Source organism: Chionomys nivalis, chromosome 24 (genome assembly GCF_950005125.1).
Source record: "Chionomys nivalis chromosome 24, mChiNiv1.1, whole genome shotgun sequence".
Classification (NCBI taxonomy): domain Eukaryota; kingdom Metazoa; phylum Chordata; class Mammalia; order Rodentia; family Cricetidae; genus Chionomys; species Chionomys nivalis.
The window spans coordinates 16,454,564-16,467,944 of record NC_080109.1 but is presented as its reverse complement, the minus strand read 5'-3'; the positions used below and the strand labels follow the sequence as shown (position 1 = coordinate 16,467,944).

The 13,381-nt window shown below is 38.7% G+C and overlaps 1 protein-coding gene across 2 annotated transcripts in view; it reads right to left on the bottom strand.

The window, feature by feature from the left end:
- The window catches only part of Dhx36 (DEAH-box helicase 36), a 32,556-nt gene extending 20,203 nt beyond the window's left edge, over positions 1 to 12,353 (bottom strand). For both annotated transcript variants that reach the window (XR_009056275.1, XM_057756880.1), the window contains exons 1-8: positions 12,075 to 12,353; positions 9,144 to 9,268; positions 7,770 to 8,004; positions 4,802 to 4,840; positions 3,123 to 3,293; positions 1,986 to 2,065; positions 1,117 to 1,191; positions 692 to 858 (exon numbers count right to left, since the gene is read on the bottom strand). Coding sequence is in view for 1 of the 2 variants with exons in the window: in XM_057756880.1 (XP_057612863.1) it covers positions 692 to 858; positions 1,117 to 1,191; positions 1,986 to 2,065; positions 3,123 to 3,293; positions 4,802 to 4,840; positions 7,770 to 8,004; positions 9,144 to 9,268; positions 12,075 to 12,302 (1,120 nt within the window). In the remaining variant the exon portion in view is untranslated. The remainder of the gene's footprint in view (positions 1 to 691; positions 859 to 1,116; positions 1,192 to 1,985; positions 2,066 to 3,122; positions 3,294 to 4,801; positions 4,841 to 7,769; positions 8,005 to 9,143; positions 9,269 to 12,074) is intronic.
- Positions 12,354 to 13,381: the final 1,028 nt, after the last annotated feature.

Sequence of the window (13,381 nt, the reverse complement as noted above, 5' to 3'; positions counted from 1 at the left end):
AAACAACTGAATTGATACTACCATTTCAATTTCTTGTCCTTCCCCCAAGTATTTGTTACTGTTATGAGAAAGACAATGAGGAATAATTCTACACAATGTACTTTCCCAAGCAGTCAGATCTAGCTTCTGAGTCTCTGTTAACTATGAAATGGCAATCCCTGTTAATTATGCAACCTTGGATAAGTCACTTAACAGTTGAAGCTGCACTGTCATTTGCAAAACTGAAGCAATACTAGTACCTACCGTAAGATTTCCCAAGAAACAGTGAAAACGTAGCTCACTACTACATGGCACACTGAAATCGCTCTCTAAGTGAGCACTGACACTAGCAAACTGTCAGCCAAGCCTGTGACACAACATAAATGCTACAGAAGATCTGCATGCACACAAAGAGAGAGGCCATAAAAATGTTCATTCCTGTGGTTTGATTTCAGTGATGCCACATCACTGTCTGGCGGCAGCACCAAGAAACTAGCTATCTTCAGAGTGGGAGAGAAGGGATGCTACCACTTAAAACAGCAGGCATGGGTCTTTTATCTAGGAAACTAGAGCATACAGTTAAAATACAATAAATTAGTAGACACTCGATTTTATTACATTTAGTACTGTATATATTTTGTTGCTGTTGTTTTGAAGTTTATTTACTTGTTTTGTGATACCTTTTCTAGTATAATTATCAAATTTTACTCACCAAAATATTCTGAAAATTTCTCAGCATTCAGTGTTGCACTCATCAATATTACTTTCAGGTCAGATCGAAAATTGAGAAGATCTTTAATGACAGTCATTAGAACATCTGACTGTAGATTCCGTTCATGAATTTCATCAAGTACAATATGGCTAACACTGGACAAACGCCTAGAAGACAAATGTGAAATTTGTAACTCAGTTTAAAACTGAAAACCATTTTTAACAACACAGTCCTGTTTAATAATTACGTCTCTGGACATCTGTGAAGTGTTGGTGTTTATATAACTTTGGGGAGGGGTGCGTGTCTCATGTAGCCAAGGCTGGACTTGAATTTCTGAGTTGTCTCTCAAGCCCAGGGTCAAAAGCATAAGCTAGCATACTCAGCTCTATGCTATGTTTTTTACTTCTTTACTGAAACATACTCACGAGTCTGACTGGAGCCACTGAAGAATGATTCCTGTTGTGCAGTATAAGATAGAACCTTGTTTCCTTGGCAACCGACTGTAAATGAAGATACACATTATTAATTCTTGGTTTTCTTTTCTAAGGAAGTACTGACTTCCACAAAAGTTTGAGAAATCTTTATACTTAGCTTTTAATTATAATAGCATGAACCACAATGAAGTAATGAGAAATACTACCCTTAAGTTTACTTTGACACTAAAATTATTTGTTTTACAGGTGCAACCTTTAACAATCAAAGATTGAATGAATTTATGGATCACCTAAGAGTCTAGTTTGGTAAATAGAAATCTGTTCACTTGAACAGATCGACCTGAGCTCTAAAAAAGGAGCTCAAACTTAGCAGAAATAGATAATGAAGTTAATGACACAAATATCATTAAATAGAATCTATCATGTAGACAAGTGGGATCAACAGGTACACAACACCCATTTAACAGGAATAATGATCGGCTACTAAAACTCATTTTCAGTCAGTCTATAATGGGAAAGCACATTTTTGCTTTTGTAATTTTTGGTATTTTTGGTTTTCGAGACAGGCTTTCTCTGTAGCTTTGGAGCCTGTCCTGGAACTAACCCTTGCAGACCAGGCTGGCCTCGAACTCACAGAGATCCACCTGCCTCTTCTTCCCGAGTGCTAGGATTAAAGGAATGCACATACATACACACATGCACGCACACACAAATAAACATAATTTAAAAAATTAAAAAAAAACAAATAAACATAATTTAAAGTATGTAAAATATATGTTAATTCTAAAAACAAGAATCAACATAAGAGGGGGGAAAATCTACCTGCATACAAAAAGTGAACCAAAGTGAACACTGTTTACCTTTGGAGACGAATCTGGTATCCAGTACTATTACCATTGCCGCAAGACTCTGCCCTTTCTGCAGCTACTCGCTCAGCAACCTTTAATTTGAAACACAGTTGTAAATAAAATACAAATTCCTTTAGAAAAACGCACTTAACTGTCATGACAATCTGAAGTTTTAAAAAGTAGTTGATTTTCAAATGAGGTTAGAAACTAAACACTCACCTGATGTCTGAGTTACCTAAAACTATGTGGTGTTTTCTTTGAGGATGGAACAATACCAGCTTCTTTTGTTTCTCATTTATCCTAATAAAGACCTTCAAGACTAAATTCTTTCTTATTTCATCATTATTTCCACAACATCTTTCCATGAGACTCTCTGACTAATTACTCTTTTTGACTTTTCTGCAGTAGAGACCATAGTCCAAACTTGAAAACTGCAATTTGAAATTAAGTACATACTGATAATTTCTCATCTATTCTTCTATTTATGTGTAGCAGAGACTGGTGTCTAACTCCTTGGCTGCCTGTTTTCGAAGGCAAATACAAATATCAAATCAAAATGGAAAATGAAATTTAGTTATAATCATTGGTGACTCTTTCACTCCTTACAATGGTAGGCTAACAGATTATCTGTTCTAAACCACTACAGCAAAAGGAGACATCTGAAACAATATCTTACTTTTACCCTCATATGCTTCCTCTGAGGAGCTTCATTCAAAACTCAGGGTCTACAGAAATACAGCTTCAAATACTAACCAAGGCTTCAAAGGTCACTATTATTCCTGTACTCAAACACTAAAGGACAGATTACTGAAAGAACACTCAGTAAGTCTAGTGGCAGAAGTTACAGAAGCCCACGAAAAAGACTACAGCTTCTCGTCAATTCTATAAACATTTTATTGGCTTTTCAGTTTTTAGATTTGTACTGGAACTAATTAGTTCCTGAGTGTGCAAGCATCTACTATTGATGGAGGAGACATTATCCACTTTTCAGGTACTATCAAATATTTGCCAATTAAGCATTTGCTCTCATAGGGACAATTCCTACGTATAATAGAGAATCACCGCAAATCTTAAAAACCAGTTAGGTTCAATCAAAATTCCTTGGAGAGGAGAGAAAGAATTTTCACAAGTGAGTGACAGTTTACTTACTGAAATGGCACTAATTCTTCTCGGCTGAGTACACACTATTCTGCAGGCAGACCCTTTTCCTCTTTCAATGTAGTCATCCAAGATGAACTGCGTAACCTGTGTGGTTTTGCCACAGCCAGTTTCACCACTTATTACTGTTACCTGATGGCTATTGACTAAATTTACCAGCTCCTAGTTCAAAAGAGAAAATAAGTGAAGAACACTTACTAACTTCAATCTGAAAAAATATTTCAAGTTCTTTCCAACTAAAGGTAAATAAAGACTAATTATATAGTAAATTACACATATAAATCTTAGAGGAAAAGATATCTTAAAACTTTTAGATACACACTAATAATGTTCATACTAACAATTCACTATATTAACAAAACAATCACCCTGCTGCTTCAAGAATGTTATGTATTTTTGCCCTGCGCCTTTAACCCAGCCCTCAGGCAGATCTCTGTGAGTTCAAGGCCAGCCTGGTCCAAAAGAGTTAGTTCTAGGACAGGCTCCAAAGCTACAGAGAAACCAAAAAAAAAAAAGTTATGTATTTTAATATAAAACTTACATTTACATTTAAATTTTTCCTATCTATTCTAACAATGTGTTATCATTTCAAGTTTAAACACTAAAACAGGTGGTAAACATTTGATCCTCAAAATCCATCCATGGCTTCTATACATGGAGAACTAAAGTGCAGATAAAAAGTTTTTGAACAACAATTACACCTACACTGAACTTGCCATAACTCCCTAAACAATACAGTACTCAACTACACAGCACTTCCGCTGAGCGGTGGTGGCGCACGCCTTTAATCCCAGCACTCGGGAGGCAGAGGCAGGCGGATCTCTGTGGGTTCGAGACCAGCCTGGTCTACAAGAGCGAGTTCCAGGACAGGCTCCAAAACCACAGAGAAACCCTGTCTCGAAAAACCAAAAAAAACAAAAAAAAAAACAAAAAACAAAAAAACCACAAAAAACTACACAGCACTTCCATACATTACTAGAGGTGCTGTGGTAACCTAGAGATGACTCCAACTATGTGGGAGAACATGTACAGCTTCTATGAAAATAGAACACCATTAATAAGGATGTGAACATTTCAGGCTTGTGCTACCTAAATACCCCAAACACTGAAGTGGAATGTAACTCACTCATTCAACAGATAGCTTCTGGTTGCCAATGTATCAGCAAGTGTTGTTCCAAGTTAAGATACAGAACAAACGAAACAGACCCTGACCTCAAGAACTTACATTAGACTAGGAAGGGAACACACAGATGTCAGGTGTAATAAGTGCTATGAAAAGCAAAGAAAAAGAAAAAAATCACTAAGATTGGGAGGACAGAGCCAGATAAAGGACTATGTTATTCTATATAGGGAGTGTGTGATGAATGGGACCCATCCATCAATAACACTATTCTTGTAGTTCCTTAATTTTAATTCAAGAGCGTGATCTTGAGTTAAGAGGAACAAAATCTTTCAGAGACACACATGGAAATTCTACTTTTAGAATTTAATTTAAGTCTTTGGACAAAAATATCAGAAAACTGCTTCATATATTTTTACAAACTCTAAAGCATTCAGTTAACATCCCTATAAGAAAAGGTTCACTAACTTTGGTTTCTTCACAATGTGGACCTTCTATTAAAAAATATGTTAAACTTTCGGGAAAATCAAAGAGCACAAAGCATTTTTACCTTTTGCATTCCATATGAAGGCAGTTTTTTTCTGAAATGCTGAAATTTAAACAAAAACCATTCTCAGAATAAACATCATCAAATTATAATCAGAATAGATCATAGATAAATGTGTTAGACAAAGAATTTTTCACTATGTCATAGTGCACAAACAGAATTAACTACAAGACGCTTACTAGAAGTGTGTTCTTCTAGGTTAGAGAATGCCAAGTGACCCATCACCTGGTAATACAGTAACAACCTCTAAATTCTTCTATTACTTTATTCTATTTTTATTCTAGATAATCAGCATAGATTTGGTTTCTACATCATTCCTTTCCCTATTCATTCATACACCATTTACTATGCAATAGGCACTGGAGCAGATCCGACAATTATAGAAAATTTAGTTTATCATTTCAATACTAAAATTCTTATTAGTCAATTTCTGGGCATCAACACCTCATGGGTTTTATTTCACAGAGCTCTTTCATAAATCTTTATACACACACATATATGTATATAAGTAACAGTTTTTGACTCACACAGCTTCTTACCAAATTTACAATTTGGTAGATAACAAATGTTATATAAAGAGAGCAAATTATTTGACTGATGTGAACTTTCTTGAGAATGTTTAAAGCTATTCTGGAACCCTGGACCCATACTAATAAGTATTAGAATTTATATTCAATTAGCTCCATCCTGTGTCATGAAAACAATCCTCAGCAGCATAGAAACAAGGCAGTTTTAACATCTGTCTTAATGAAAAACAAAATAACTTTTAATTTAAAAACAAGTATTAATACATGAAAATTAAAAATTGGAACTATTCTAGGTAATCAAGGACATTATTACCACACTTGTTTGTGGTAAGGTTATTTTTCTCGAAACCGTAAATAAGACAGTCAATGTGATGGATTTAGGGTTAAAAGTTACAAAAATCATTACATGTATCTTCATTTTTTCTTTTACAATCTTTTAAAAAATTTTTTTCTTTTACAACTTTTAAGTTATTTAAAAATTGTTTCATAATATCAAAAAATCCTAATACACAATGACATCAAATGCAGTCACCTTAATGTACAAACTATTACACGGCCTTTAAACTACAATGGTCAATTCTTTTCTGTAATGAGCTTCAGAGACCCTGTCTCAGAAATTAAGGCAGAATGTACCCTACATCCATCAACATCTGTCCTCCACAAGTACATACCTACACACACACACACACACACACACACAGAGAGAGAGAGAGAGAGAGAGAGAGAGAGAGAGAGAGAAAGAGAGAGAGAGAGAGAGAGAAACACAGTGTGTATTATCAAGAATGCAAGAATGATTAAAGTGGTTTTGGGAGGTAAGGTTTTGCTCACCCATTAAGAAAGTTTTCTGTTCTTCCAGAGGACCTGAATTGAGTTTCAAGCACCCATGTGTTGATCAGCAGCTACCAGTCACTTCAGCTCAAGAGAATACAATGCCCTCTTTTAGCCTCCATGGGCACCTGCACTCACAAGCACATTCGCCACTGCAGCTGCCTATACACACACACACAGAGTCTTGTCTCTCTCTCAAGTAATAAGTCTTCAGAACATTTTTAGAAATAGAGAGATAACTCCAATATCAATAAAGTGCTTGCTTGCCTTGCCATCATGAAGACTAAGTTTATTCCCCAAAAGCAACATTTGGAACAAGAGCTAGGTGTAGCTTGCTAACATTAGGGAAGCAAGAACAGGCAGATCACTGCGCTTGCTGGCCAACCAACCTAGCTTACTTAACGAATTCCAAAAGACTGGGAGACCCTTTTCCAAAAAGGCCAAGATGACACCACACATGGTGGTGCACACCTTTAATCCGAGCACTGGAAAGCCAGAGGCAGGCAGATCTCTGTGAGCATTACAGAGACCCTCTCTCAAAAAACAAACTAAACACCCAAGGTGGGTGATTCTAAGGACTGATACTTCGGGGCCTCCATATGCACACATACACATACAAACAAAAAAGCTGAATTTTAAATATAGTTAATTTTCTAATAGAAATCAAACATTTACTAGTAACTGAGAAAGAGGAAGATTCATTTTTTTGAGGCTAGAACAGTCACCCATCTGAATTTTGCATCTTATACAAAGCAAAGAGAGACAGTAATTAATTCTTTGTTCATAATGTAAAAGTTCTCTTGGCCAAATGATTCTGAAATAATTCACTTCTTAAGTCTCACCAGTGTCCAAATCAAATTGCTCCAAATAATGGGCATCAAACAGCTACACAATTTAGACCCTGGCCAACCTCAGCTTATCTTATTCTAGTAGGAAATTCAACCTCTATCAACGCAGCCAATGGGTTAATACTTTCTCACAGATTGGATAGTGTGCCTTCTCAAAAATAGCAATACGTACTTATAAGATATGGATCCCAAAATAACCTTGATATTCCTCTAAATACGTATGTGTGCACATTTGAATATTTTATCACATATACATCTAGAACATCCACTAATTATACAATTTTACGTTTGGATTGAAGGGGACTTTAAACAGATTGTCGACACAATAATCTGTACAACTTCAGCCCTTGTTGCAGCAGCACACTTAAATGCTGGCAAACAAAAGATGGATCATCTAGCTTTGGAAATTTTAAAATTTATCATCTGTAAAAGGAGGAGTCCTGAGCTGGAAGAAACTTCATAATTCTGACAATCTGGTTGGATTCACAATTTCTTACTAGACTGGCCTAAAAAACTGTGTTCCCAAAGGCATTAGCAATCTCAAGCAATTCTTCTCAACCCATATGCATCTGTGTAAATATGATACAGCATAGGTTGTAGAGAATTTTCACCCACCTTTTCTCTGCCACCCAACAAAGTCTGCTCATAGAGGGAGGTGTCTTATTGAGGAATCGCACTCAACCATACCAGGCACTAACCTTCGACCATAAGCCCACTTCTCCCAAGGTAGGGAAAATGACTGACTTCTCACCGCTTGCTTCCCATTACCTGCATCTCTATATACCGAGGGTCAGATTTTTTCTTTTGTAAATCTTCTAATAATTGCTGGTCTAAGCCTCCATTTGGCTCATTTTCTTGCAGTAAGTACTCAGAATCTCGGTCAATGTATGATTTGTCTGTGATCCTAAAAGTCTTTTTTTCTTGGTTCAGCGATTTCTTTTCCTGGTTGTCTAATTTCTTCTCTGAGTTATTTTTTTTCTCCGAAGACACTTCAGTACCATACCTATAACCACAGAATAAAGAGCAGAAGGACCAGATGAAGAGCTACTCAGGGACTGGAACAAAACAAAGCACTATATTCTCCAAATACTTCAAAATCTCCAACACTGAAAGAAATACAATGCAGTTATGAACTACGCTTAGATTCTTACAGCACATTCAGACTTTTCCCTATTTTTACATGGATTATCACAGATAATTAATTCCCTGTGGTATTTGAGAAATTAAAATCCACACAACAGCCATTCATCCTTTGCGGCCCTTTCTACTGTTTTGCTTCTCTTGATTTTTCAAGGACTTGGTTTATTTGACAACTTCTTTTTCTGCTGCTGTTCTTCCTGAGATCTAAATGGGAAGCTACATTACATAGTCTCCAAAAACTTCTAATTTTTTCCAACAAACAACATGGCTTTTGCAGCCTTCTGAAACAGCAGCAATTTAACTTTATGTAGACCTGCCCCACAGAAGACTTCTGGAAAGAGAAGATGATAGGCAGGTAACACAAGTAATAGTCAATATCTCACACGGAGTGAACACTCTTGACACTTAGGGAACACACTATCTAAAATTTCTCTTTCTTAGAGTCAAGTGTGGTGGCACACACCTTTAATCCCAGCACTCAGTAGGAAGAGGCAGATGATCTCTGCGTTCAAGCCTGAGTTCCAGGACAGCCAGGGCCACAGAGAAATCCTGTCTCAAAAAAATAAAATGCATTTTTCTTTCTTCAAATCTATTTGCACCACACTTAAAAAGATTTTTGAAAACTAACTCTGACTTCTGAAAAGACTAAAAATGGAAGTCTTGTCTTTTTTTGTTTGCGTTTTGTCTAGTCAATGCTACAACAAAACTTTCCCTTTTCGATATTCTTTTTTTTTTTAAAAGGAGTGTACCACCACCGCCTGATTACACTCCCAGTTTTTTTAAAATATTTATTTATTTATTATGTATACAATATTCTTCCTGTGTGTATGCCTGAAGGCCAGAAGAGGGCACCAGACCTCATTACAGATGGTTGTGAGCCACCATGTGGTTGCTGGGAATTGAACTCAGGACCTTTGGAAGAGCAGGCAATGCTCTTAACCACAGAGCCATCTCTCCAGCCCCCCCTTTTCGATATTCTTTATGAGAATATTTTCTATTTACCCATGATCCTCAGGAGCAAACCAGGATATCTGTGCTTCTGAATCTTTATCATTCTTAGCTTGGACGGAATTCAACAGCTGCACAATTTGCTCTTCTCGTCGTTCATCCATGTGTACCACAGCTCTCTGTTTTGTAAAAAAGAAAATTGTTATCTGTTAATGTAAACATGCATAAAATTACATCTAAAATGAAAAGATAAAGGTAAAGTAATGTTATATTCAAATACATATAAGAAAGTTGGTGATCCACGCTTACTCTCTAACCTAATCTCACTCCCTAAGTCAGATTCATGGCAACATTTATGTGCCCTTCTAGACCTCTTAGTTTACACATGTCTCCTAAATCAGCTCTAAAGATGGCCACCGAGAAAGGCATGCTGGTCTCATGCTCTCAGTCCCAAACAGAAAATAAGTGGTCACTAATGCCCAATCTCTTCACCAAGATACAAAGTAAAAGAATTCCTTCAATTTCTCTGCCCTATGGTCTAGTTTTCTTTCTTCCCAACAAAGCTGCTGCCAAATGCTCCATTTCCTCACCCTTCCATTTCTCGACACCCACTGCAGTGTTCTACTGACCCGTCTCCATAGCTGCTTTTATCAACATCTTTATGACAGCCATGCACTGCCTGCCACTACCACCTTATACACTCTTCTTCCCACCTCTGGCTAGTCCACCTTTGATCTTCTTTTCCAGCCTCCTTCTGCACCTTTTACAGACAGTAGCACAGCATCATTTCGAAGCCTGTTAGCAAAGGAGACTCTCTCAAGCCCGGTCTCAGTCAGACATTGACAAGGTACCAGGTGAATCCCACACATATTCAAGTTTGAGAAGTAAAATCTGTGAACTTCAGAAACTAGGTGTTCTTTTCATTGTGAACCCTCACTTCAAAAGTATCCATGGGAATGCTAACTCTAGTCAAAGATTTCCTAGGTCAGTGGTTCTCAACCAGTGGGTTCTGATTCTTGGGGTCCAAAGGCCCTTTCACAGGAGTCACCCAAGACCATCAGAAAAGATATTTACATTATGATTCACAACAGTAGCAAAATTAGTCATGAAGTAGCAACAAAAATAATTTTATAGTTTGGGGGTTCCCACAACATGAGAAATGGCATTACAGGGTCGAAGCATTAGGAAGGCTGAGAACGACTGCTCTAGGCTATCAGAGCCATCCTGAAATCCTCGCTGTATGCCTTACACCATCAAACTCTATCTTTTAAAATTCTCCCATTTGAATAGATAGTCCATATTCTCTATATAATAACCTTGTCTTCTAAGTCCCCCAACACACTTATCTCTGTAAATCAGGTATGCTATATTATGAACATAGTGACTAAGATACCAGCTCAGAAAAATTGAGTTTCCTATGCATAGACGTTGAAGGAACAACGAGGCTGCAGTGGAATACATTTTTAAGTACAGGCTTTTTTTAATGTAAAGAAATGGAAATTCTAGGATACAACCATAACAAGCTGAGTGGTGAAAGGGAAAATTACACAACTGAAAAACACAAAGATAATCCCATGACGTATTTTAGAGAATAAAACAGTATAAAACTTAATGAAGAGCAGAATTATACCAGATTCAGGGCTTGAGCTCAGAACCATCAACTCACGGAGGTACGTTAAACCCAGATTCCCACGATTCCCAGAAAATGCCAGCGAGCATGAGACACAAGAGCATGGCTTAGAGAACAAGATGGGAAAGTAAAGAATAAAATGCTCCAAAAATCCCTTTTCTGAGACCATCATGGGTGGGGGGAGGCTCTATAATTCAATGAGTAGTTCAGAGGCTATGGAAAGAAAACAAAATACTGGTCAGGTCCGTAAGTGCTGTAGAGATAAGCAAAAGAGCAGAGCTAACAGATTTGGCAAAATGAAAAAGAAAAGTCAATGTTCATCTCCATCTGGCAAGTGAATAAATGGCACCGGCAAATGGAACTTTGCGGATGGACTTGGGAGTCAAGGGTTCCGCTAATAAAAGCCCAGCCCTGAGGCGTACACACACGAAATCCCAGCACTTAGGTCAGCCTGCGCTATACACCACTAATATCCAGTGCACAAGTTACGCGCACCCTTTGTATGCACGAAGAAAAATAACTTTCACTTATTTAACTTACTTGTTTATGTTGTTTCCTTCCCCCTATTACAATGGAAAGGGCTTCAGCACCCCCAAATCAGCATTCTAAAGCCAGGTATGAAGCAAGGTCACTAAAGCATGTATTTTCAAAATGAAGAAGGTAATCAAGTATCAAGATAAATTTTAAAAGCTGCAAATGCGCCTTTGAAAAGGAGGTGGTTAAGGAGAAAATGAAAAAACCTGGTCTGTGTTTGAATTACATTTCCCACGTATTATAAAAGGTGCTTTTCATTAAGTCACCAAAAAAATGTCATCCCGAAAGCTTTGGGGCAATGATTTATTTTTCATTAGAATGGGTCATTTCAAAAAGCATCATGTTTCATATACTACAGATCTTCACGATACAAATCAAACTGCCAATCCCCTGATGAGATTATACTGCCCTATAGAGTCTTCCTTGCAGGCACGGTAAGTTTCCGTCTTCAAGAGGAGCTACTACTCAACAAAAAATTCAGATGCAGAAACGAAAGGGAGAAAGGAAAGAGTCGAGCAAGTGATTCACTTTAATGCTAAAACTATTAGCTAAACTATTTGTGATAGGGTGTTACTGCTTTCGTTGGCTACTCCAGACAAAGAACTTAAAAGTGGCAATAAGTTTTCTAAAGGAAAAGATGACATTCCTAAAAAAAAGTCTGCTTGGGCTGGAATCTGAATTAGGCATTCACCTCCAGTTCTCAAATCCGCAAGCAGAGCATGCACCGGGGCTGCAGCAGGGATGGCTTGCGTTAGGACGCGCACCCCGTTACCACAGGCTCGGTAACGCCAACGCCGGCGCGTCCCGCTCGCCCTCCATACCTCCTGCCTCTCGGCCTCCTTGTTCTTCTGCGTCTGCTTCCTGGCGTACCAGAGGCCGATCTCGCGACCCTTCAGGTGTCCGGGATGCCGTCCCCGACCCCCGCGGCCACCTCCGCCTCCTCCGCCGCCCGGGCCCCGGCTCCCTCCGCCGCCGCCGCCGCCAGAGCCCGGGCCGGACCCCCGCGGCCCCGCGTCGCGGCTCCAGCTCTGGTGGTAGTCGTAGCTCATTGTCCCGGACGACCACTCGAGTCTCAGCAAAAACTCAACCGCTGAAAATGGCGTCCGGGCCCGGAAGCGGGCGCACATCCGCGTCGGCTTGGCTTCCGGCGCCCAGCGCGAGAGGGCGGTCCTTTGAGTGTCACAAACAGGCATTTCCGGTGGCGTCACGGGCGGGTGATGCTGAGAGTGTGGCTCAGGTTGAAGTTGTGTCTGCGGGGGTCCCCTTGGATGATACCGCGAGGAGAGCGGCTCCGGTACGGCAAGGTTTTTAACCTAGACTGGGAGGAAATTTTTGTAAATTTTCATTCCTTTGGTAAAACGAAGAATTTGTTTTCAAAGCCATGGATAGTAAATACATGCACAACAAAAGCGTGGCCCAATGTGTATGCTCTTCAAAGACCAAAGAAGTTCGTCATCGGTCTTAGAACCTGCCTGGCACCTCTTTTAGTCATATAAGTACACACAGGAATCTACCTTTAAAAAATCTTCAGTACTGGAACTGGGGTGTTAGCTTTCATAAACACCCAATCTCCATATCCTTTACTCTACTCACTAATTAGAATGTAGCAAGAGGGATCCACTCAGAACCACAGGGTGTAGTAATAATGGGATACTACATAGTTTAGTTGTCATGAAATCTGGAATGCTCCATAATTGGAGCACATTGGCCCATTTTCACATCTATATTAAGGCCCAGGAATAGGGCTTACTGCTAACATTCTCCTTGAAAATCAGAGCCCTTAATTTTCTTCTTTCGGTCATTGTGAGGTTTTACTCTGTTAGGCTTTTCCTTCTTTTTAAGATAAGGGTTTATGCAAGAGAGTTGGGAGATTTGTTACTGTAGCAAATAGTCCTTGCTTGTGTGTTTTATTTCTAAGAGTTGCTGGTTTGATATCATATTTGGGCTCATTGATAAAATCAGACTATGACAGTCTGATGAATGTGTGCAGCTAATTCAACCTTGTATCATCAACAGGTGTTCTGATGGCTGTCATTTCTGGTTGGCTTACCAGCAAAAATTTCAGTTGACGTCAGCTTTATGGGTACTTGGATCCATCCCAGTAATTCCTTTGCCACTGAGCAACAAC